The sequence below is a fragment of the Lissotriton helveticus genome, chromosome 5_1 (genome assembly GCF_964261635.1).
Source record: "Lissotriton helveticus chromosome 5_1, aLisHel1.1, whole genome shotgun sequence".
In the NCBI taxonomy this organism is placed as follows: domain Eukaryota; kingdom Metazoa; phylum Chordata; class Amphibia; order Caudata; family Salamandridae; genus Lissotriton; species Lissotriton helveticus.
The window spans coordinates 1,118,445,796-1,118,473,493 of NC_136065.1; the positions used below are offsets into that span (position 1 = coordinate 1,118,445,796).

General features: G+C 43.2%; 1 protein-coding gene across 1 annotated transcript in view; it reads right to left on the reverse strand.

The window, feature by feature from the left end:
- LOC144752596 (VPS10 domain-containing receptor SorCS1-like) overlaps nucleotides 1–27,698 on the reverse strand; it is a 1,975,184-nt gene that overhangs the window by 1,265,138 nt on the left and 682,348 nt on the right. Inside the window, exon 5 of the mRNA XM_078640477.1 lies at nucleotides 13,440–13,513. Within this exon, the coding sequence (XP_078496603.1) occupies nucleotides 13,440–13,513 (74 nt within the window). The remainder of the gene's footprint in view (nucleotides 1–13,439; nucleotides 13,514–27,698) is intronic.

The window sequence follows — 27,698 nt, forward strand, 5'->3', positions numbered from 1 at the left end:
AGAGCCAGCCAATGAGCCAAATGCACCCGAGGCCTGCTGATTGCTATCTTAAGTTAAAGCGTACTGCTACGGCCGGCGCAGCTACTACTAGGCCAGGCAGGCGGCACTGGTCTGGCATTCAGACAGTGAAACTGAATGCATCATTCACAGACATCGGACTATGAGGATCCTATAATTGTCGTATTCGTATATATATTATGGGGCCACCGGAGGTGAGCTGCCTGCAGCCTGCCTGCCTCCTGTCCCACGCCAGTGATCTTACAAGTTAGAACCAGACCATCACGCGACCAAAAGAAAAACTGCGTTGGTTTTGGCACGGTCGGTGACAGCATAGCATTAGCATCCCTAGTTAGCTGGCTTCGCTTAGCTACTAGTACTAAAGTTAGTCACTTTACAATTACTGCTTAACCTAAAAGTGTTTAACTTGTAATCTTACCGTTACTCATGGTGGGCCGGTGGGCAGGGACACACACACTGCTGGCTGCACTGCACTGCCGTGTGCCTTTGCTTTAATTAGTACATATGTACTACAATTGATTAAGTTGCGGTGGCCTAGTGCTGGCTGTTTGCTACCAGTCCAGACCGCAATCTGCCAGTCCGTCAGTTCTGTGGTACTACTGGCTGTCACACAAGTGATAGATGCCTGCACACAGGCTACCCAGCTCTGCCCTTATCGTCGTCGGTCAGGTCGGGGCTGGCGGGCTGTCTTTACCTCGACGATGACTTGTGGGGAGCTGCACTGCTGTGGTGGTCATGGTGGGGCGTGGCAAAGTGAAAAAAATGTGCGCGCGCTCCCGCACGCACAGCCCCAACCCCATCAGAACCTCCAGCCCGGCCCCACGGCCCGCCCAAATACATCCATGTGTGTGTTCCAAACTTCAGCGGCCCGCCCACTGGCAAGTGGCAAACAGTCAACACTGACTGTGTGCGTAGGACTGCGCGGGCTGTCATGATGGTGACATATATTTATTATTAATTTGAATATTCTCTGGCTGCCTGCAGGCTAAGTGATTCACAATACTAAACGCCGTGACACTGTGTCTCACACTCGGCGGGATATATACGTAAAAACACACGCTGCGGGCCTGTGGCTTCACCAAGTATACAATAAAGGTACATTTTAAAAAACATCAATGTGGGCGTGCGCAGCAGATGCGTAGACCCGGCCCTGTTAATCAAGTGCCGGTGCTAAGCACCGGCACAAATTTAGCACTGGTGCATGTTGTGCACAAATCAGAAGATTGTCATTAAAGGAAATACCGACTGTCACAGAGACTGACCATAGACATTGTTGACTAGTTAAAGCGTATGCTTCCCTTATGCTAAATTAATGTTTAGCAATGGGTCGCACAATGTTTTTGGTCAATATCACTGGCATTATGAGATTCGTAAGTTCATGTCCAACATATACTCAGAGATCTGGGGCATTACCTTTATTAAAAGAAATACAATTTGCATTAAGACAATCTGGATAGCTTGAGCCTCATTTTGAGGTTGAATAAAAATGTATTTCTCTTATTTGCAAATGCAAACAATATCAAATCTTATCGCATATAGTAAAAACTCTGGACGTGCAATTTGACTTCAAAATACACTTGAAGGAGCAGGTAATCCAGAACTAAAAGAAATCATGACGAGACACCTCAGATTATTTCACATATAAGAAAGAAGCATGATAAGACCTAAGACTGGGGAGAGCGCGTGACGCGGCAGCCAAGATGGCCGCTCCTCCGTGAGCTCCGCAACAGCTGCGGCGCTTCGCGCACGAAGGATCTCGCAGAAACGGCGAAACTGCAATTTGGATGCCGATTCCAGCGTCGGAAGTCTCCCTGACTATGAGGGTATGCTTGCTGACTTCCACGCTTCGTTTTTCTGTGGAAAAAATGCTTTTATGTACCTAATCAAATTCCGGCCGCCATTTTGATTTTTTTCATATCGTTTTTTCTGGCCCCGAATTTTGTTTTAAGCTCATTAGCTTATTCTGGCACGTTTTTCTTCTCTTCAACTGGTGGACTTGTCATGTGGAGCACCATACTTCCCCTGGACATGTTTGCCTCTTCAGTTTTTGGACCTTCCCCTCCGCTTTCCCAGTGAGGATTCCAGTCAGTATAATGGCCGCCATTTTGTACATTAACTTTATTTTTGTCTGATGATGCATGCCATCGCAGGTTTTTTTTCTCTCACTTATGTGGCCACGCTCTCATTTCCTTCACTTAGTATTGTTCCACGGTCTCCGCATGCCATATTTATCTGCTCCTTCGTCTGTTTTGGGTATTGCGTCTGCTGACTTTGCTGCTCTTGTTTATTGAGCTTATGGATTAGAGCAATCCCGTCACTAGACCTCATTTAGTTGCTGCCTGTCTTCTTTGCCTACACGCCTATTTCTATCTGCTTTCAATTTACTCTTTTTTCAGTGGCTTTTTTGTCGCTTTAAGCAAAAGCGCATTTCTGTGTCGTTTTTCAAAAAACAGAAAAAACATCTGCCTTTTTCACAATGGAGCACGCGCAGAGTTCTAAGGCCTTATCTGGGATTCCTGTGTCTCGCAAAGACTCTGCTAACACCAGTAAACGTGTTAAGAACAATCCTCCTTCGCCTTCCAAGTCTCCTCCCCCCATAACGCTTGAGGATATTATGGAGGAACTTCGCCTTATTAGGCCTTTTATGGCGGACACTACCACAACATTACAGAGAATCGACGAAAAATGGTCTTCCTTAGACAAAAGAGTGACTGATGTTGAACAACAGATTAGTGATGTCCAAGATGTTGCTGTTAAGGTCGAAAGTCTTACTAAGGAAGTTGTCCTACTTAAAAAAGCCACTGAGGATTTGGAAAATAGAAATAGGCGCAACAACCTACGCGTTTATGGTGTTCCAGAAAATTCAGAGGGCTCTGACATCATCGCCTTTCTGAAATCTCAAGTTTTGCCAATCACGGGTATCCCTAAACATCTGGACGTTAACATACAGAGAGCACACCGCCTCGGTCCTAAACACTCTTCTGCTTCCTCGAAGCCCAGGGGCATAATTGCGTACTTTCTTCTTTACTCTGACCTCATGGAAGTCCTTCATTCTGCTAAACAACATAAGCAGCTAGTGTGGTCTGGTAATAAACTTTTTTTCACCCAGGATGTTTCAAAGCCGACAGCTGACCGTCGCAAGGAATTTTTAGACTTAAGACGCACACTTCGTGCTATGAATGCCAGATATGGACTCATTCACCCTTGCTTCTTTAAGGTTACATACAAGGAAAGATCCTACAGCTTCGATGATCCTGCAGACCTTCGCAAGTTCATCGATACACATAGGGTGGACAACATGGAACACAGTGGCTCTTAATGCTTCTCTTGTTTTTGTTTTGTTGATTCTATTTTTGTTGTGGCCCGTCTCCTTTTCTTTTTATAACGTAATGTTTTGCTCCCTTCTTGTTTTTTAGGTTGGGTGTTCCGGTCCTGGTTTCTTGGCTTCTCCCTCCCTCCGTTTTGTTGTGTCACTATTTGACTGTCTCTGTTCTACCCCAGTATGCCGTACTCCTTCATGGTTGTTTGGTAAGTCTCCTTCATTTGTATTAAATTGTCGGGCCTGGTCTCTCTCCCTATTTTCTGTTATTCTCTTACTTCTAGCTTTTCTTTGAGTCCAGATTCCCGCATTATACTCATTTTATGCGGCTGTCTCTCTTTGCTGCTACCGCTCTCACTCTATTGTTCGTTCTGTTCTCGTTGTGCACAATCTATGGCTAAAGTTCTCCGACTTTTGGCCATCCTCTCTTTCCTATCTTTTTTCTCGGGAGGTTTCTCCTCCCTTTTCCTCCATTCTTTTTCCCTCTCTTCTTTCCCTCTTCCCTCTATCTCTCCTTCCCTTGTTCTCTTCTTTTCTTGTTTCCACTGCTCTTCATTTTGGCCTATTCTTTCTCTTTTAGGTTTTTTCTTGTCTTCTTCCCTCTTTTCACTCTGGCACTATGGCATTAAATTCTCCGCTCTTTTTCTCGTTCGTATTTATTTCCTCGTTTTGCACGTTTGTCTGATACTCCTGCTTTGTTTTCCTTGGTCTTCCTATTTCCGTTTTGCTTGCTCTCTTACCTATTTAGTCTTCCTTCCTACTTTGTCTGCTACTCACTTCTTCCAATTCTTCCTTTGCCTATTTTCTTCTTTTACTTGTCTTGTTTCCTTTCCCTATTTCTCTTTTACTCTCTCCTCATGAAAGGTTTCCGACTCATTTCTTGGAATGTTAAGGGTCTTCGGAACCCTATTAAGAAACAGCGTGTTTTATCCCACCTTGCCCGGTTGCAATGTTACATTGCCTTTCTTCAGGAGACACATCTCTCTACACTAGATTTGTCACTGTTACGTCGACAATGGGTTGGCGAAGTTTTCTATTCTCCTGCTGTTAATCATAAAAACGGTGTGGTTATACTCTTTCATAAGACTTTATCTGTTCAAATACATAAAGAACTTGTTGATGCTGATGGTAGATGGTTGTTCTTAGACTGTACTGTAAATAATGTTCATCTCTCCCTCTGTAATGTTTATGGTCCGAATGGTATTGATCCCTCCTTTTGGCACGATTTCTCCTCCCTCCTTTCCTCCAATGCTAGTGAGGACATGATTGTTGGGGGGGATTGCAATCAATTGATGGACCCATTTTTGGATCGTAAATCACAAACGCGTTATGTTCCTAATAAAATGCAGAAATCCTTCCATAAATCCATCTCCTCCAGAGGTCTCATAGATTCTTGGAGAATCTCTCATCCTGATTCCTTGGAATTTTCTTTTTTTTCTCCTGTGCATACTTCCCTTTCCCGTATTGATTATATCTTTCTAACACACCATGCTTTCCAATTCATGACTAATTCCGAAATAGGCTCCATCCTCATTTCTGACCATGCCCCCGTTATTCTAGATATGTACTACCCTTCCCCTACACCTCAGTCTTCCCGATGGCGTTTCAATAATTCCCTTTTACTGGATCCTGCCTTTACAACACATTTCACTCAATTTATGGATGAGTTCTTTACTAATAATTCTCACACTTTCTCTGATTTTCACTTCCTTTGGGATGCTTTTAAAGCCACTGCTCGTGGCTGCATTATCGACTATGTGTCACGCAAAAAGAAGAACGCACTTTCCCAAGCTTCTTCCTTTCTTACACGCATTAAAGAGCTTGAACATCTCTATTATACCTCCAATTCCCCCGATTGTTTATCTTCTCTCATTTCCGCTAAAATGCAGTTTAATAAACACACCTGGGACTCTGCTTCTAATCAACTTCTCAAATTTAATGCAAAAATGTATGGTGGTCGTAATAAAGCCGGTAGAGCTCTTGCGAATTATCTTAAAATTAAAAAGCAAACATCTAAAATAGTTTCCATCAAAGACCCGCAAGGTTCTATTCATTCCTCTGATGCTAAAATCCTTGATTGTTTTGTACAATTTTATTCCTCTCTTTACACCCCTGAATCCACTCCCTCTACTGATCAATTAGATGCTTTTTTTCAGTCAATTCCCAAACCCTCCACTCCGCTGATTGACTTTTCCTCTCTTGACGCTCCACTTTCAGAAAAGGAAATTCTTGCTGCCCTCTCCCTCTTACCCAAAGATAAAACTCCTGGTCCCGATGGTTTTACAGTTCGTTTTTTTTTTCATTTCAAATCTGTTTTACTTCCCTATTTACTCCAGTTGCTCAATCACTTTTTCATCACCGGTGAGTCCAAAGGTTCTTTGACACAGGCTATGCTTGTCCTTTTACCCAAAAAAGATAAAGATCCATCCCTTTGCAAGAATTACCGGCCTATTTCGTTAATCAATACTGATTGTAAGATCTTTGCGAAACTCTTGGCTCTTCGCATAAATTCCATTATTCCTGATCTGGTTAATATCCACGAATCCGGTTTCGTTAAAGGTAGGTCCATCACCGATAATTCTAGAACTTTTCTCAACATTATTCACCTCTCCGCTAAAATGAATACTCCACTTGCTGCAATTACTCTTGATGCTGAGAAGGCTTTTGATCGGGTTAATTGGGACTTCATGTTTGGTGCTTTGCGTTGGCATGGCTTTAGCCCCACTTTCCTTAAATATATCCAACTCCTCTATTCCGCTCCATCTACCTCTATCTGGATCAATGGTATGCAGTCCAAATACTTTCCCCTTTATAGAGGTACTAGACAGGGTTGTCCTCTTTCCCCTCTTCTTTTCATTTTGGCGTTGGAACCCTTCCTCGTGAAGATTCGTCAATCCTCTTCTTATTCTGGTTTCATTTTTAAGGATGTGGAAATTAAGTTCACCGCCTATGCGGATGACATTTTGCTTTACATTTCTAACCCTTCGGTCTCCCTTCCCGCTTTTTTTTCTTTGCTACACGACTATTCCTCTGTTTCTGGTTATAAATTGAACATCGACAAAACAGAAGTTCTCCCTCTCAATAAATTCTGTCTCCCACATATGTTTCATGGCTCTGGTTTCCAATGGACCTCTAGCCATATCAAGTGTCTTGGTGTTCTTTATGCTAACTCCACTAGAGAGACTGTTAGAATCAATCATTCTGATATTCTTAAAAAACTCTCTTCACTTATTGATCGCTGGTCTCCTCTTTTTCTCTCTTGGTGGGGTCGTCTCTCTACTATTAAAATGATGCTCCTCCCCATTGTGAATTTCTATCTCTCTATGCTTCCTATTCCCCTTCCTCATTTCTTCTTTAAGTCCATCAACAGTCTCTTCTCTAAATTTTTATGGAACAATCGTAAAGCCAGAGTTGCTTTATCCCGTCTTCAACAGCCTAAACATCTCGGTGGTGTCAACTTTCCAAACATTTCACGCTTTCATTCTGCTTTTTCCCTCAAGCAAATCTGGTCTTTTTTACCTGACTCTCCTTCGCCGCTTATTACGTCCTGGAGCTCTTTAGAATCTGCACTAATTTCCACTTTCTCTCTTCTCACCGCTTCTAACCTTACTCAGCCACCTTCAAGATTTTCTTCGCCTCTTTTCAAACATTCGAAAGCCCTTGTACTTGCTCTTTTCCGCTCCTTTTCCTCGTCCTCTACTCTTCATTTGAATACCCCATTGTGGTACAATAAATCTCTTAAATTTCGTAACCGTGCCCTTTTTTGGAAGGAATGGATTGATAAAGGAATCCTTACTTATAGTCATCTTCTTCTTAATAATTCTCTAACGCCTTTTCAGGTACTTTGTGATTCTTTTGGTATCTCCAATAAATTCTCTTCACAGTTTCTTACACTTATTCCTTCTCTACACTCCACTATCATACAGGATGCACCCACTTCCTGCACTCCTCCTCTCTTATCCCCTCCTCCTAATTTTCACATTCCCTTCAAAGCCTCAGCCATTTATAAATTACTTTCTCCTTCACCTTTAGTGAGGCCCAAAACGAAACTTGAACTTTCTTGGGAATCCGACCTTGGCCAAACCTTCCTCGTGTCCACCTGGGATTCAATTTGGTCTAAACTTCATTCAACTTCCCGCTCTGCTAGTACCACGCAGACCCTATACTATTTTTACAATAGATTGTTTTACACTCCTTGTGATCTTATTAAATTTAAACTAATCAATTCCAAAAACTGTTGGTCCTGCTCCTGTATTACAAGTGATTTTAAACATATGTTTTTTTTATGCCCTAAGGTACAACTGTTATGGTCACGAATTTGGTCTTCCCTGAACAAAATCTTATCTAAAAATATACCCTTTGATATTTCTTTGGTTTTTCTGGGTGGTTTGGCTCCAGTCTGGGATGTTCCACCTTTTACTCGCAAATTCATTGACCTATGTATTGCTATTGCTTTTCAAATCATTACTACCAATTGGAAAGATACCAAGAATGTCGAATATGCTGCATGGTGGAATTTAATTTGTCATCACCATAGATTAGATCGTGCTTGTGCCTCTTCTACCTCCCTTCTGATTAAACGTGATTTATTATGGTCCCCTTTAACAGATTATCTATCCAGATGTGCCATTTAGCTTCATATTCATTTGTTTGCTATATGATGTTTTCCTTTTTTTACATACTATTAATATAATTATATTATGTATTAGCTTTATTATTGCCCTGTTATTGATGTTTCTTTCCCCCCCCCCCTCTCCTCCTTTCCCTCTCTCTCTTTTCCTTCTTCTTCTTTCTTTTGCCTCCCCAAAATTCTAAAAGTTATAAAAGCATTTTCCCTTGGTATATTCTTTACCTCTCTGAGTTTTTTGTTTTTTTTATACACGCAAGGTTTACTTTTGTTTCTCCTGCTACTGTATTTTATCTTTTTGCAGTTGTACTGATGTTTTACATTGTCTTTATTTACTCAATAAAGCTTTTCAAACTTAAAAAAAGACCTAAGACTGGGGAAATACAACGATGGAACATGCTCCTATGAGGGCTTTCATAACGTGATTTCTGAAGATACAATAATTAATGCTACCAGTTCACAAATAAAGCCATCATGCCTGAAAGGCAGTAAAGATACAGTTGTCCACTACAGAACATTTGTGGCTGCACTGTAAATACTGCCAATTACTGGAGGGGTAAATGCTGCGTGTTGCACAGTTACAGACAGTTGTAATTGAATTACAGTGTTAAGACTCATCATATTAGAAAAAACTGCCTCAAAATAGAGAAATGTATTGCCCAAGACAAAAAAAATCTCTGTTTTGAGTAAACCATAAACAGTCAGTTCCATATCTCTGTAACCAAAATCTGAATTTTGACCGTGTTCTGCCGGTCGGCAGCAGTTCAACCATGATAAAGCGACCCTACAGTAGAAGATCCAACTATGAGTTAGAAAATTCTGTCTCTTGAAAGGCTCAGACCAGGCACTATGTTCTACTACTTCTTCCATTCTTTGATAGGCACTGGTTAGACCACTCAGGTTCATTAATAATTATTGAAGGATTCAGTATGTTAATCAAAAAATCAGTTTATAGTAAGAGTCTAAATTATGAAAAAACTAATAAATCAAGGACATTTTTAATATCGTGATCAAAATGATGTGCTAGGCAAACAAATCACCTGTGTGAGAAAAAAATCTAATGATGTGTGCTTCACACAATTTTTCTAATTCCTTACATGGATATATTCACATATTAACAACTTGATGCTGTACATTCCCTCCAACAAACTTATTTTATGATTTAATGTTTGAAGGGAACAGAACTAAACCTCTTTTGTGGCAGTGCTCATGTTAGTTAATCAGTGTCATCATGTCATCTTTCGTTAGGAGTGAATGTATGCCTCAAAGTTACAGGAATCCTCAACTTGTCTACTATTTTATATGATCCCTAATTGTTCACCAGGAGGGACCGCGTCAACCAGACCGGAGGAGGCATCGCCATCGTACACAAGAACACCATCCGCATCACGACCAACTCCGACGACACCCTCACCGCCGCCGAACACCTCCACTTCCAGATACACACCGACCCCAAGACGACCCTCAGAGGCACCCTCATCTACAGACCCCCGGGACCACGCACACAATTCAGGGAAGACATCGCAGACTTCATCAGCCCGCACACCCTCCCCTCCGCTGACTACATCCTCCTAGGGGACTTCAACTTCCACCTGGAGAACAACAACGACACCAACACCACCACCCTGCTGGCCAACCTCGGACTCAAGCAACTGGTGAACACCCCCACCCACTACGCCGGCCACACGCTTGACCCCGTCTTTTCCTCCAGAAGGCACATCTCCTTCAGCCACTCCACCGGACTTCATTGGATGGACCACAGCTGCGTACACTTCAGCTTCAGAAGAACCACGACCCACCACCACCCGCAACAGGTTCCTCGCAGGAGCTGGAACATGATCACCGCCAACCAGCTCACCACCTCCCTCAGTCAGAACCCTCCCGCCAGCACAACGGACCCCAACGAAGCAGCCAGCAACCTCACACAGTGGATCACCAACTGCACAGACAACCTCGCACCACTGAAGACCCCTCCCAGCAGACCCTGCAGCAAGAAAGCCTCCTGGTTCACCGACGAACTCAAGAAATCCAAGAAGAACTGCCGTACCCTCGAGAAAGCCTGGAGCAACAACCAGACCACAGACAACATGACTGCCCTCAAGCACGCCACCCGCAAACACCACCAGCTGATCCGCACCACCAAGAAGACAGCATTCACAGAACGACTGGACAACAACGCCCACAACAGCAAGGAACTCTTCAGCATCGTCAAAGAGCTCTCCAACCCCAGCGCCGGAAACAACGACATCACTCCCTCGCAAGACCTCTGCGACTTACTCGCCTCGTTCTTTCACAGCAAGATGGCCGACATACACAACAGCTTCGGCGCACAGACCACGCACCCTACCACCGAGCCAACCCCCCCCACCACCACCCTCCGCGCCTGGACCCCGGTCAGCACCTTAGACACCACCCACGTGATGAACACCATCCACTCCGGATCACCAACCGACCCCTGCCCCCATCACATCTTCAACAAAGCCGACTCCATCATCGCACCCCACCTCTGGGACATCATCAACACCTCCTTCAACACCGCCACCTTCCCGGAGAGCTGGAAGCACGCCGAGCTCTGCGCCCTCCTGAAGAAACCAAACAGTGGACCCCACCGACCTCAAGAACTACCGTCCCATCTCCCTCCTCCCTTTTCTTGCCAAGGTCATCGAGAAGACCGTCAACAGACAGCTTGCCGCCTTCCTCGAGACGAACGGATCCCTTGACCACTCGCAGTCCGGCTTCTGAGCCAACCACAGCACAGAGACCGCCCTCATCGCAGCCACAGACGACATCAGGTCCCTGCTCGGCAACGGGGAAACAGCGGCCCTCATCCTCCTGGACCTCTCTGCAGCGTTCGACACGGTCTGCCACCGCACCCTAGTGCAGCGCCTCAACAACATCGGAATCCAAGAACAGGCACTGGAGTGGATCATCTCGTTCCTCACCGAAAGAACCCAGAGGGTCCGCCTCCCCCGTTCAGATCCGAGGCCACCGAAGTCGTCTGCGGCGTACCACAAGGATCATCACTCAGCCCCACCCTCTTCAATGTCTACATGAGCCCCCTCGCAGCCATCGCACGCCAACACAACCTCAACATCATCTCCTATGCCGACGACACCCAGCTGATCCTCTCCCTCACAAACGACCACGCCACCGCCAGAACCAGCCTACACGAAGGGATGAAAGACATCACCGAGTGGATGAAGAACAGCCGCCTGAAACTGAACTCAGACAAGACGGAAGTCCTCATCCTGGGATCATCGCCCTCTGCCTGGGACAACTCCTGGTGGCCCCCTGCCCTGGGCACCGCTCCCAGGCCAACGGACCACGCACGCAACCTGGGCTTCATCCTGGACTCCTCCCTCTCGATGACCAGACAAGTCAACGCCGTCTCGTCGTCGTGCTTCAACACCCTGCGTATGCTCCGAAAGATCTTCCGGTGGATCCCCACCGAAACCAGGAAGACGGTCACCCAGGCACTCGTCACCAGCCGACTGGACTACGGGAACACCCTCTACGCCGGAACCACAGCCAAACTTCAGAAAAAACTCCAACGCATCCAGAACGCCTCCGCACGACTCATCCTGGACATCCCCCGACACAGCCACATCTCCGGACACCTGAGAGACCTGCACTGGCTCCCCGTCAGCAAAAGGATCACGTTCAGACTCCTCACCCACGCACACAAGTCTCTCCACGACCTGGGCCCCAGGTACCTCAACAACTGCCTGACCTTCTACACTCCCACCCGCCAGCTACAATCCACCAGCCTCGCCCTCGCCGCCGTTCCACGCATCCGCAGAGCCACCACCGGAGGAAGATCCTTCTCCTACCTGGCAGCCAAGACATGGAACTCCCTCCCCATCCACCTCCGGCTGACCCAGGACCATCTATCCTTCAGGAAGCAACTCAAGACCTGGCTCTTCGAGCAGTAGCAGACCCCCCCCAAGCGCCTTGAGACCCCTCCGGGTGAGTAGCGCTATACAAATGCTATGATTGATTGATTGATTCCCTCCAAAGGATGACATATTTTTTATACCCACACTAAGGCTATCTACACCACTCCACTGGTTCTAGCCAAGATTGCACCATTCGAATACCACCTCATACATGGATCCACATCTTTCTAGGTCAGTAACGAGACAATGAAGCGTTCCTGAAAATGCTCTAAGTCATACAAATTTCTAGAGAGAAAATTAATAAATTAGAAAAGCCTTAGAAAAGATACAGGAAAACTGCTCCAGAAAGTCAAAAAAGTTGGGAGTTCCAAATATATTTTTACTTTTATGACTGTCAAAGTTTCAGAGGGGACTCACAGCAACTATGTCTAATTTCGAGAGAACTTTCTTGGATACACTTCCTGGCTTGACCCATTGGGGGATTTTGAGCTCCCAAAAAACACCAAGGCCGAAGGAAAAATCTTGACTGGGTAAAGTGGCAAAAAGTATTTATCTGATTAGAAGACTTTGATGGGTGTGAAAATTGAATATTCCCACTTCAAGCTTTTCCCACCAAAACCAATGTCTTCAGCTGGACCTCATCCAGTGGCTATCTGACTTTTAGAGCACTTCACCAGATAAAGCCTTCAAACTTGCCCCGCTGGATATTTTCTACTTACATTAAAAAGATTGTATCAGAAGGTTAAAGCTTTGACCAGAATGACCCTCTTTGGATATCCGACCTCCTCTACACTGTGGTTGGCCAGAAATTGCACCTAAATCTCGATCAAATGTGATCAATGACCTCTGAAAGGCACTTTTTCTTGTTCTTGTTGCAAGTCTTCTTAGTGCGTTATTTCTAATTAAATTTATATATTTTTAGAAATTGGAGTTGGGATTTTTATTATTTTGTATATTGACATCTTAATTGTTTTGGCATTGCTTAATACTTTGCACATTCCTCCTTATATAGAGCCTGTCTTCTCTGTGATAAAACCATGAGGGTTATTTATAGAATTTAAGTGTTTGACCTCACCGGATTCTGGACTTATTACTTCCTTCCCAACTGATGACCCATTTTCCTATGGACTAATAAAGCTAGTTAGCTATATACTCTGCTACACAGGTACATAATACTGTGTGTAGTGGTAGATGTATTATGAGGATGGACACACAAGGAAGCTACAGATGTTGCAGTTAGGTGAAATTGTTTCTGAAGCAGCATAGCCTATTGGAATGATATGAAGACGGTAATAGGATCTCTTTCTTATGTACAAGAAGAGTGTTTGACATTGTGGGCGTTACCAGAGAATGATCTGAATTCTTTCAATGAAAATCCCTGTGAGTCTTGATGGTGATGGGTGATTGCTAGAACAAAACCACCTATCAAAACGACTTTTCTGTTGACTGATATGTAAAATATATTTATACACAACAAAAGAAGAAATGCAAATAGAATGCAAGTTGGACGAAAACTGGTCATCTGCCTCATTGCTCCCTTTGTGAGGCTTTTAAAATTAAAATATCAATTATCACTTACCAATAAAATCTGTTTGGCGCTACTGCTTCACTGAGAAGCTGCCACCTTCTTCCAAATTCCATAGAACTGTATAGCTGAAAATAAAAAAATAGATATGTATTATGCTCCCAGCCTTATTTAAATAGTTTCCATAAATAAAATATGCATAATCCACTCTCTGTTGAAGAAGGTGCGGTGTCTGAGGAACGATGCACCTGAAACAGATACCTGAGAGCGAATATATAACTCTTTGGCTGGTGTGTATGAAAATAGCAGAAAGTTTGCGAAAGCCTAATTGAAATATGTAAAGTGTAGGACGAATTAATTTTTAAAATAGCCAAGCCTTCTGTAGATCAGTAGACTTTCTCCGTATGCCCGACAATTTAACTGAAATCACGAAGGCTCACATTATTAGACGAGTTCAATATTTAAATTAAGACCGATTGACATTTACAAGATATATTGAACATGCAAGAGAATCTGATACCCGAAATAATCACCCCCATCCGGGAATAGAGAAATCTCTCCATACATAAAATTACAAGATTTGTAAATCAAATGCTGTATACTCTAGAATCCTTCTAGGGGACCACCCTACAGCTTGTGCTACACATGTCATCTGAGTTTGTTTTTATTAATTCATTTTCGACATGTCAGCCTAACAAGGTGAGGCCAGCACAGCATGTGAATGTGGAGTGGCCATCCTTGCACGGCAGGCGCAAATGTTGTATATGAGTTATGAGAGCCTAGTAGTGCTCTTCTGAAGGAGATATGTATGTAGTTCATGTGTGGTAGAGTACAACAAACATGTACCCAGTCAGCAATGTCAAATTGCCCAGTTAAGTACGATACCAGATCAAGTTTATTTTTGGGGATTCTGGAACTTTGTGTTTTTTAAATCCCATGATAAAGCCAGTTCTTCAAATCCCATAATGCAAAGAAAAAAAACTAGAGCTCTCCTGCATATCTCGTCCAGTCAGAGAAGAGCAGATATAAAGCTGCACAATAATGGAGGGAAGGGCAGCACTGACGCAGGCCTGATACAAATGGTACCAGACAGGCAAAAGCAGCTACAGCATTGCCAAATGCAAAGGAGATGAAGCAAATACAGCAGATCTAGCGAGCAATGAGATGTCTCTCCTGATGATCCTTTTCTAGCAAACAACAGCATGTACACATTACGACTAGTCCTCGAGTGCTGCTTAACCCAGAAATAGTACCCAAAGCCCCTCAGTTTCGGGTACCCAACTAGGAGGCCAAATATTAGAAGCCAGCACTGCGGCCGTCTCCACACACTTGACTTTGTCCACAGCAGCCTATCCCACCGTCACACCACCACACATATGAATAGCACTTTGCCGACCCCCACCCTCTGCCACAGTACCCCAATTGAAACATAGCAATTGCTACCACGAGCAGCTACACCCACTAGTGAGATGTCACTGTCCTCGAATGTGCCTTCATGGCGAGGAAAACCTCGCCCGGGACATGTGCAGGAAGTACCCCTCGCTCCACTTGCTCATCCCACAAAAAAACACAAATAGCAAGCCCTTCTTTTTGATCTGCTCCTCGATGTCCATTTTCTTGATTCTACTTGAAGTCGGTGTATTGCTCTTAGCACCCTTCAGCAAGGTAACTTCATGAGTCTTATGACCTTATAAGGACAGTATTACTTAATAAACCTACAGACCTCCACAGTGTTCACACCAACAGCATGTCGAACACCTAAAAGACACCTAACCTCCTACCATCCTCTTGTATAGAGGATGAAAAGTGGTGACAGCACACCAGCAATTTGCCTACAACTGAAATAGTGCTGAAGAGGTAGCCGCTGGGTCTGTGCCCTCTCTCTCCCCTTTTACTCACATCATTTGTATACAGAGGAATGACACGAGTGAGAGGTTGCAATCATATTTGACATTTACCTACATATCCATATTGAGACCCACATGTATTCAAAATGCTGTGATACTGGATCTATATTTGGTGTGAAGTGATTTTCTTAAGAACGGTTAAATTCACTGGAGATAAATAACTGATCGTTGTAATAAATATGCTACATGTATTATCTGCAAGTTCAATTGTGTATCTCAACTTGTATTATACGTGTGTCATGAGCAAATATGGTTCTGACAACCCCAAAGCACAGGAAGAAATAGACCACTGTCTACAATGTGTAATCACTCCTGCATTACGTTGGTACCTCACTACTACCTACATGCCTCACCATACCCGTGATGAGTTGGAATGGTGTGGCCATGGCTAGAATGGTTACGATAGGTTAGTGGTCCAATAATGGGGTTTGGTACCTAGCCGAGGGCTCACTCTTAATATTTCTTTACCATCTCTTCTATAGTATGGAAGATGCAGTACTGTGATAGAGCCATGCTTTTGCTGCCTTCTAGTGCTCGACTTTCCGTTACTCCGACATGCCGAGGAAATTCGGTATACACATATGCAAAATCTTTTGGAGACCTTAAAGTTCAAAAGTGATGCTACTGATGGTCCATTTCATATGTGATGCTAATCTGTAATGCCAACAATCTCCTATGTAGATGAAGAGATAAAGTCATATATTGTGTGCTAGGAGGTTGTTATCGAGAGATACTTGGTGCACAGATTCATAGATGTTCATTGTGTGCTTCACTAGAGTTATTTTGCTAGCAATTTTTAAGCACTGAAACAAATATAAAAACCACCACTGTAAAGATAGTTAGTGAGGGAAAACAGAAAATGACAGACAGCCTCGATCGATGTGTTGCGTTCTCGACCAAAGTCACCTCCAGCATGCTGATGTTCAAACATCCTCACCACCAATTCCAAGGATCGGGAGTCAAACTAAAAAACCAGAACCGTGCACCAACAACCTGGCAAGAGCAATTGCGAAACAATACAGCCCGAAAGATGAGAAGGGATGTCCAACAAGTTCCCAAGAAAAATCAATTTTGGTTCAGCCACCACACTGAGGCTTAAAATACTTGGACAAGAAGCAAAATTATGGACAGAGTCAGCACTCTCCCGTCCACAGCAGAAGCAACAGACATCTTCCTGATCCTTCATAGCATAAAGACAATATGGGGTATAGTCAAAATCGTTAACAGATCTAAAATGGTGCACTTTATCCCGAGAGACATTAAGAACCATTTATGCCAGCTTGTTACTACATCTGATCCCAGCTGCAGTAACTTCTGTGTTGAAGGCTCTGCTCCATTAATGATCCAGATCTTAAATGAATCCTCTGTCTGATCCCGGGCAGATCGATAAATTTGTTTTTTAAATTAAACCAATATGTCTTTTTACTGGCACCTTCACTATCATGTCCAACAGAAGATTATGCGAACACCATAACTCATTGTCATTGAGAATAGATATAAAATGTTGGATCCGAAGACACTTATAAAAACTGGTATGTGGAAAGGGTACAGCTGCTGCAGATTCTCAAAGGAAGAAAGAACTCCAACCTCAAAAAGTTGACCGAAAGTGAAGAGTCTTGCCTTCTCCCAGCTGTCGTGATAATAATCATGGACACAGGAGGGCAAGTTAGGTTTACAGCCCAGATAAGTTAGCTTGTTAAAGGGGACAAGCTTACCAAATATTCGCTTTGAAGAGCACCAAAAAGAATGAAAACGTTAAAAGTCCTAAGTCAGGGCCATTTGAACTACATAGTGTTGATAATCATGACAGCCAGAACTTCTGAAAGTCAGCAAACATGCCCCCTTGTTGCCACCTCCATCCCATAACCAGGCGAAGTCATGCAATGAAAGAAGCAAAAAAGTAAAAACAAAGCCCTGGAAGAGAGACCCCACCATCCTCCTTGGGCTGTTGAAGAAACTAAATCTTGCAACACTGTTTTGAGTAACTCCAGATAAAACTCTTCCAAAGAGCATCCAACCTGGTAAAGAATACACCCAGCAGAAAGATCGGGATACAGTGAAAAAAAGAAAGATACCATGGGAGAATAATCATTTTTACAAGATTACAATGACCCATCAACCCTAAATGAAGATGTTTCCATTTGACAAAAGTATTTGCCAAACGTTGGTACAGCTTCTCATAGTTGTCCTCCAGAATGTCCCCCATCTGAAGTGATAGGGTAACAACTAAATAAATTAATAACTGTACCCATCTCTTGTCATAGCCAGGAGAAATTATGTTAGATAAGACTTTCAGTGTATATTCCAGGTTGATTTTATAGCCAGATACTAGCCTAAATACTTGGGCCTTAGCAACCGCTACCTATAAGCTTTTGATCGGGTGTGTTAGTTAGAACCACCAAATCATTAGCATATGCCAAAACCTTCACCTCAAGATGATGCACCCTTAGAGGTAGGATTTCCTCAGCCAACCTCAGATACTGAATAAAGAGTTGGATATATAAAGGAAATAGCTGAGGAGATGAAGGGCACCTCTGCTGTGTGCCTCTAGAAATAGTAATAGTATCAGAAAGAGAACCCGTGCAATGAATCCTTGCTTTTAACATGCTACAGAGATGTAAAACTCTGGAGATAAAACTGAAGCCTAGACCAGCGGTCTCCATGACACCCTAAAGGAAGGGCCAGAAGACCTGGTCAAATGCTTTCTCAGCATCAAGAAAGATCATACCCACCAGTTCCCCCAAAACAGAGGCCATCTCCAGTCCCATTATAGCCGTATTAACATGGGATATTTTGTCACGATCTGAAATAAATCAATGTTGACTGACATCTACTAGACTTGTAATGACAGCAGAGAGCTGATTAGCTAAGTTTTGTGTATAAACCTTTGAATCCACATCTATAAAAGGAATCGGACTATATGGCTAACAAAATGTGGGATCCCTCCCATTTTTAGGGAAAATTGCGATATTAGTCTCACTTCAGGATTCCAGAACCCGACTAGAATCTTCAAACATATTGAAAAGATCCCTAAGGATCTGAGCCAGAATATGAATAAAAGTAGTATAAAATGTTACTGAGATCTGGTCAGGGCCCAAGGGTTTCCCTGTGGCTGGGGCACCAACAGCAGTTTCAACTTCAAATAACGTGATGGGGACCTCAAAGCCAACGTTTCCCCAACACCTAATTTATTTCAAAAGTGTAGTCCAATGAATTTAAGAATTTCATCATCAGATGCAACACAGTCTACTCGATAGAGGACTTGATAGAACCGCCAAAATAAATCACTAATGACGGCAGTGTCAACCACAAGCTTGCCATCTTTGTCCCTAATCTTCTGTATAAGATTGGTATTTGACCTTCCCTTCATTCTGAAGGAGCGAGTCAACCCTATTTCCTTGCTATGTTCGAAGCTGGACAGCTGCCTTATCTGATGTCTTTTAACGGCCTTATGCAGAATCTGCTTCATAAGTGTCAACCACAAAACAGCGGCCAGTCCCTGGCAATAATACCATCACCCAGATTAGACTCTAGCACATCAAGAGTCTGACGCATCTCAACTTCTACTGCTATAAAAGCCTTTCAATGACGAGCCGAGATCTGCAGCATCTGACCCCAGCACGAAGCCTTACAGGCATCCCAAACTACAGAGGGTGAAATGGATCTAATGTTAAACTCCAAAAAATCTCGCACATGGGAGGTCATAGTTGATATAACCTGCATCCAATAAAAGCTTGCATTCAAAAGTACAGCCCGCACCCCAAGTGCTGAAATGAGCACAGAAATTGTACGAACCGGGATGACAATTTATGATCCGAGATAATCCTGGGATTAAGCAACATACTAGAACTTGACACCAATGTACTACTCATTAGAAACATATTGATTCGGGATGTAAATTTATGCGGGCCGAGTAATAGGTAAAACCTGATTCCTAAGGTTGATCAAAGCACCATGAATCTACCAGGGCATAGGAAGAGATGTAAGGCCCTTATGAGTAGAGGTTTGCCCCCAGAGGACATGCTGGAACTGTCTGATTCCACAGGCAAAGTCTGAGATGAGTGATCCATATGGGGGCATAATGTCACGTTGAAGTCACCAAAAACAATATAAGGTGGTGCTCAAAGATGCAGCTCATTCAATAATAGGTCTAATACCCCTGAATTATCAGTATTTGGGGCATAAACTATACACATGGTCAAAGACATCTGGTCCTTCTGGATTGTCGCCAGTGACCCCCAACATCAACTATCTGATGTAACAAGGCCTATTTGCTATCCCGAGACAATAACAGAACCCCCCTCTGAATGGAGGTGAAACATGACAGAGATAAGACACTATAGCTGAGATCCTTAAACAAAGCTCCTTCGGCCTCAGTAAGGTGTGTCTACTGGAGTCAAATAATTTGTGCCCAAGGGTATTCAACTCTTCTTGTACAAGTTCCCTCTTATGAGATGACTTAATCTTATTGATGTTCCTCGACAAAATATGCTGGTGCTGGCCCGGGCACCTACCGTCACAAGCTGCCATAGACACAACTATCATTTCCCATACTACCCCTCATACATACTGTTAGTTGAAAACTGAACTCATAACCATTTTGCCTGTTAAAACAACTAACAAATGTAATTATTTCCCCACATGCCGGGTTTCTCAAGCCCTCTTCACACCATGTCCTCCAAAGGCAGTCTAGGATGATACTATCTCAAGACTCTCTGTCTTGAGATTCTTAAAACATTCTTTTGAACTTGGAGAATCCCTGGCTCTTCAAACTAAAAAAAACTTTGTCATGATTTAGCTTGCTCACTGTAGAATGTTAGGATCTCTATGACGCTTTAATCATTGCAACAGTACATGTGGTGTCTAATCTTTTCCAAAAAATTGTTAGCTATACAATTAGTGCATATCACCCAGTTACTTTTGCATGGAATGAATTGGAATGTGTCATTCCATTTGTACAAAATTGCATACTGTGTAGATTATTGAAAAGTATGATTACAAAGTTTTCGCAGCACATGTATTTAAGTATGTGGGTTTGGAAAATGTTTTGAAGACTTAGCCAAATGATAGACTTTTTATGCTGAAGCACCTTATGTTGAAATTGCCAATGGTATTTATTAACAATTTTTTAGGGAAGTTTCAGATGTGAAGGCAGTGAAAATATGTATTAATATTTTCCATTAGTGTGCTGCTATATGAAAGCGTGCTTTTCCTATAAATTTGAAATTACTTGTCAACGGTCTTGGTGCATGTTAACAGCACGTGTGATGTGCATGACAGAAGGGCTTATCCTAAGAATAAGGCTTTAGTAATGTGGTCTTTTTAGCTTCATGTTTGGTAATTATAGTTGTATGTGCTAAATTGTCACATATATATACATAAGATATAACAGCCAAAGAAGAATATTTCAATTTCCTGATATCTTTCATAGTAGCTGTAGATCTACTTGCAGGTTGACCTTGTCCAAATTATGGGTCACCATAATTAAAAAGATACAACACAGTATCTTTCCTATGCTTCTTAATAAACTAAGATGAGAATTGTTTCTGTTGTTCTCTAACAAGTGCAAAATGAGAGCGAGACCCCACCCTCTCACCCCACCCCCACTTGTTCTAAGATTGTATGGCAGAGGCCCGCATGGTTGAAAGATGCGTGCCTCTACAATGCGGTCCCAACAACGAATGCATCTTAACCATTCATATCTTTATTACACATGCCTTTACCAAGCAATTTCGTTGTAAAGGCATGATTGGTAAAGGGATATGCATCGGAAAGATCACACCTACCCCGACCCCACCTTCCTAAGCCCTAAAATCATATCGCCCTACCGAGCTCCCCGCTCGGAGGCCTAAAATCTACCCTGCACTGCCCATAAAACTACCCCTTCCCCTATCTCCCCCTGAGACCTAAAACCCTGCAGCCTACCAAAAACTACCCCAACCTGAGCCCCCCGCCCCATCCCTAAAACATACCCCACGCTGCCCTTAATACTACCCCTGCTCTGAGGCCTAAAACCCTGCCACCTAAAAAAAAAACTACCCCTCTCTTCCAGAGCCCTAAATCTGAAACCCACCCCTAAAATCTTCCCCAGCCCTGCCCAGCCCCAGCCCGTAAAGCTACACTGACCGCATCCCCCATCATGAGCCCTAAAACCCTGCCCCTTTTAAAAAGACTGCCCAAACCCCCCCGCCCTGAACCTTAAAACTGTCCCCTACTCCTAAAACTACTCCCCCAAACCTGGCCCCAGCCCTTAAAGCTACGCCGAACCTCCCCCCACCCTGAGCTCTAAAAACCTCTCCCCCTTCGAAAAACTTCCTGACCCCTCCACCTTGAGCCCTGAAACCGACCCCCACCCCTAAAAACTACCCTCCTCGCAAACCGGCCCCAGCCCCACTTACCTGTCTCCGTCTGGAGCTTCCTGTTCCAATGCTTCCTCTTCCTTTGCCCATCCAGACACAAGAGCGCTATCTTGCTTAACCATGCATATGAATAGTTAAAGCATTTGCGTGGTTCAGGCAAGCGTGGTTACGCTTGCGGGGAAATGGCGCATGTGGCTCTGCCCATGTTGTAAAGACAGTTTCCCTCTGCGGACAGATGCGTTAACCAATGTACCTGTTTGAGGTCTAGTGGCACATATGTTTCTGGTGGGTGCTTTATATAACTTGCAAATATTAGGAGTTAGGGATTTCGCTAAAAGGTTAGGGATGTGTGATGAACAATGTTTAGAGCTGCTTTAACCTTTACCCTATTTCATTTTTCAGTTGTTTACACATCCATTATTAGGATAATTCCTATTTGCCTGATTTATACGAGAATACAATATAATGAATTTGACTACCTTATAAAATACAATATTTTGAGTATCAATTTTTAGGGTCAGCATAGGGATCTTCCACATCACCTGTAGTTGTAAAAGATTTTCTGTCGGATGTGTGTGACTCCTTGCACCTTTACTCCAAAAAACCACAACTCAATGGGAGGGCAGGAACACCTACCAGTTTTCATTTTCATTGCAGTTAATTTTTTAATGGGGCTCAGAAAACCTACCAGAGATTAGCTAAAATTATTGGGGTAACTAGATAGTAGTGTTTTGTTTATTCAGAAGGAGTAAGTCTTTATTTTCAGCAATCGTTATTATCCTCAACCAAAGCTGTGAGGGGTGTCTGGAAGTTTACACATTGACATCAAGCTAATTAGGAGAGTCTGACCATTTGATTTGATGTGTAATTATGCTGGCCAGTTTCTTATCTATATTAATATTTGGATTGGCCGAATACTTCATATTTTTCTACCTTTTGTTTCATGCCAACCAAGCATGCACACTGGATATTTATAGCTTCTCTACCATAACCCTAAAACACATATATGGCCTTGAGACTAAATGTTGATTTTCCAGGCATTATACGAGAAAAATCAGGATTACATTAAAGACAGAGATGTGTCTTATCCAATCAGTCATTTAGCATGCAGTTTCGAGATATTGATATTATGAGACGAAAACAAATACATTAAACATCCATACCTTTTTTGATTTCAGAATTGACATTTTCAAATAGTAGAATTCTGAGGTTAAGGAAAGTGTACATTACAACTATGGTTGGTTGAGGCATAGTTGTCGGAGTATGATCTGAATATGTGGTTAATTTCAATAAATCTTTTTTTTTAAGATACATGCGTACTGAAAAGATTGTAAAGCATTACTACCATAACAAGATTTTTGAATAAAGACTTTGGCAAAGATGGTGCGGTCTGGAAATGTTTGGCTCATTCATTTTCTAATGTTTCTGTGTTGCAAAAAAATCTCTATTTAAGATATCATGTTGTTTGTTGCACAAGGTAAAGAGGACTTGTTCCAGAGGGCTTGTTGTGTATTTTCTGCTTATATCGGCTGTTTAAGATATTAAAAAGTTACACACATTCAGTACTTTAAATCATCATTTTCGGTTGCAATGCTGAGGAAAAAAATAATCACGCTACTATGAATGACCCACCACACAGGAATTTTAGACATTTGCTGTTGTGTTTTTCAGTGCTCTGAACCCTTAATTCAAACCAATTCCACACAATACAAGAAAACAAATATCAGGAAATCTATCCATTATCTACCATAATAATCATTTCTCTTTCAGGGAGATACTCTCAAGTGCCCATACAATCAAAACGAAGCTTTCAAGATTGCAAAAATAGAGACCTTGTGTACTTATTGGAGGAATTTTTGTTTTGCCTTGCTACAACACATCTTCCCCAATCCCTTGCATAACCTCTTTCCTAGGTATGCACCTGTCATGCTCAGAACTGATACAAGGGCTTACTTGTACATGAGTTAAGGTTTTGGCACTTAATGAAACTGAACATATCAGTACATAGTGTCCCACCTGCGCTGATTACAGCAGGTATGAGATTCGAATATGAATGAGCATTTTGTATAGTCAGCAAACTACCAGCAGAATATTTTTAATATAATTTTCTCGTCTAGTTGCGTGCTTGCTAGTGTACGTTGCAGCATTTTCTTTGATGGGCTAATTTGATAGAAAAGGTCAAATGCATTTATTTAGACATTTAAATTCGGCTTATTTGCATAATATTGCCCTTTAGGGAGGGTTTCTTGTATGTCAGCGCCACACCCATACCCAACACGGAACTCATCATTTAATCATTCAAGGAGGTGCTATTTAGACCCACAGTACATACTGTAATGTGTGTAATGCTTCACTTCATTTTGCATTTAGCCAGTGTTTTTTTGTTTGAAATAAATCAATGTTTATGCTTTATCTGCTGAAAGACCTTGGTGCACCTTTGCATGAATACGTTTCTGTAATCTGCCCCAAGGTCTATGCGAGTATAATGTGAATCCTGTCCTCCCTCGATAGTACATCTATTACAGATTAGACCTGGACATAAAAATTTGTTTATCAGTGCCACAATTTATGTATGAGCCATTAGAGATAACGTTGGCGGTAAATGTTCCTATGATGAAGTTCTTCCATATTTGCCTAAAACTTTTTTGATTTAGCAGAGCATAAAGAATCCTGTATTTCACTTTTGTTTACCCTTATTTATCTAATTTGTATTCTTTGTGTGTTTCATTTCATTTATACTGGGAAGTGTAGACCCAAATAGTTTGCCTTGGGGCCACTTCAATGCACTTTAATACATGTGTTGAAGTTGCCCCTTTCTGCAGGGGGATCCCCCAAACCTTTTGCATTTCCCCTCATGCTTTTGTAGATCTTTAGGACTCTGCACACTGTACCACTGCTAACCAATGGTAATGTGCATGTGCTCTTGTCTGTGCACATGGAGAACACCCTCCACCCCTCCCAAGGACTCTGCAACAACCTCTTGGACTACTTTCACAGCAAGATTGCCAATAACAGCTTTGACCCCCAACCCACCACTTTCAGCCTTGACAACTTTAACCAATCAGCGAACACTGGCCAAATTATCACCACTTGGTCTCCGCTCACTACTCAGACCACCACAGCCATCATGTCATCCATCCACTCCAGTGGCGCCCACAGACCTCTGCTCCCACCATCTCTACAACCTCAGAACCAACCCAATCAGCATGAAATTCAACAGCATCCGAAATGCCTCCATATACACAGAAACCTTCTTGGATGAGTGGAAACATGCAGAGGCCAGACCCATACTAAAGAAACCCTCTGCCAAACCCAGCGAACTAAAAAAAAAGTGACCGATCTCCTTGCTCTCCTTACCTGCCCAAATACTCGAGAAAATCATCAACCAACTCACCGAATACCTCAAACAAAACCTCCCTACTCACAATCAGGATTCCCTGTCAACTACATCACTGAGACAGCGCTGATTGCAACAAAAGACAACATCAGAACACTCCTTGACCATGGAGAAACTGTGGCCCGGATCCTCCTCGCTCTCTCTGCTGCATTCAAGACCGTTTCCCACCACACTCTCATCTACAGACTCTACAACATAGGCATACTGCAAAATGCCCTCAAGTGGATTGCCTCCTTACTTACAGGATGCACACAAAGCATCCAACTGCCTCCCTTCACCTCCGCCCTCTAATGACATATTATGGGTTGTACGCTAAGGATCATCCCTCAGCTCCACCCTGCTCAACATCTACATGACCCCCCTCACAGATGTTGTCAGATCCCATGGACTCAACATAATCTCCTACGCAGACGACATTCAACTAATACTCTCGCTCACTGAGGAACCCTCCAATTCCAAAATCAACCTCTGCAATGCCATGACCAACATAGCCACATGGATGTGAGACAACTGCCTCAACCCAAATCCAACAAAACGGAAGTACTGATCTTTGGAAAGAACACCTCCATTTGGTACTAAAGCTGGTGGTCAGCAGAACTCGGACCAACGCCCACACTGACAGATGGCATCATCCTCCACAGTCAACTGACTAAAAAATGACAAGTCAACTTAGTCACCTCTTCCTGCTTCCACGCCCTTCGCATCCTCCTCAAAATCCTCAAATGAATCCAAATTAACACCAGAAAGACCATCATACAGGCCCTTGTCACCAGCCGCCTCGACCACAGCATGGCTCACTATGCCGGAATTTCCACCCAGCTCCGCAGAAGACTCTAGACTATAATGAACACTGCAGCCAGACACAACCAGGACCACCTCAAACAGGCTCACATCACCCCCACCTCTGAAACCTCCAATGGCTCCTCATCCAGAAGAGATGCCAGTTCAAAATTCTCATGCACGCATGCAAAAAACAAAAAAAATCAAGGACCACTCCACGTCAAGACACCTTCACTCTGCCTCACCCACCCTTGCACCCCTGCATCTGTTGCAGCTGCAGTGGGGGCAGTTCCTACTCCTACATCGCTACCAAGAACTGGAATGACCCTGCCCCTGCTCCTCCACCTACGAACATCAACCTCACTGGTGGACTTCAGAGAGAAACTCAAGACCTGACTTTTCAATTGAAACACGGCACCCTCAGTACCCAGATACTCCTAGGGGTGACAATGCTGCACTAAACAAATATGGATTGATTGATGTTAGAATTGCCTTACAAGTAAATTAAATATGCAAATTGGGTGTAAGCCACTAATAAAGTGTTACTACATGTACTCAGTTCCTCTAAACTAAATGCTACTAGAGGGCCTGCAGCACTTACCATGCTACCCATTTAAGTAGCATTTCATCTCGATGTTTTTCTTCTCTGAACCATCACTCTACCCAATTAATATTGCAGTGTTTCCTCCTTTTTCACCATATTTTTTCCCCCATATATTCTCACTGTGTTTTATCCTCCTTAACCATAACTTTCTGCCATTAATCTCTCTGTGGTTTCTCATCCTCAACCACCATTTCCCCCCCCCCATTAATCTTGCTGTGTTTTCTCTTTAACCATTATTTTCCCCCAATTAATCCGGCTGTGTTTTCGCCTCCTTAACCATCAACATCCTCCTTACTCTTGTTTTTTCAACCTCCTAGATCCCAACCAATCTGGATTCTGCCCAAATAAGGGTTCTCCTAGACAGGGGAGGAACTGCAACCCTGATCCTCCTCGATCTCTCTGTAGCCTTTGACTCCGTGTCCCATTACACTCTCCTACATGGCCTTTACCAGATGAGGATCTGAGGAACATCCCTCCAGAAGACAGAGACCTTCCTCTCCGGAAGAAATCAGAGTGTCTGCCTCCCACCCTACTCATAGGGGCCAAAGAATGTCATCTGCAATGTTCCCCAAGGGTCCTGGCCACATTGATCAAATCCCATGATATGAACAATATTTCTTAAAATGATGGCACTTAGCTCATCCCCTCCTGAAACTATGACCACCCCACCACCAAATCCAACTTCCACAGGTGACCAGCTTCGCCAGCTGGATGCTGAATAGGTGCCTGAAACTCAACACTGACAAAACTGAGATAATCTTCTTTGGGAGCAACTTCTCCCCATCGGATGACTCCTGATGGGCAAGTGAACTTGTTCCCTCACCCACACCAACAGAGCTTGCAAGAAACCTTGGCATCATACTCGACAGCAACCTCACCATGAATAGGCAAATAAACGCTTTCTCATCTTCCTGCTTGAACACTTTACGCATGGTCCAAAAATTCTTCAAGTGGCTCCCAATCAGCACCAAACGCACCATCACCCAGGCCCTCATCACCAGCAGCCTGTACTAAGGTAAAGACCTCTATTTAGGGATCACCTCACAACTACTAAACACGCTACATATAATTCAGAATGCAGCAGCCTGGCTCATCCTCAACCTTCCTAGGAAGACCCACATCAACCCTAACCTCAGAGCACTACCTCATCAGCAAATGGTGCAGGTTCAAACTCCTAACCAATGCCTACACGGCTCTGCATGACAAAGGACCAGCCTACCTTTACCACAGGGTGAATTTACACCAACCATTAAGACAACGGCACTC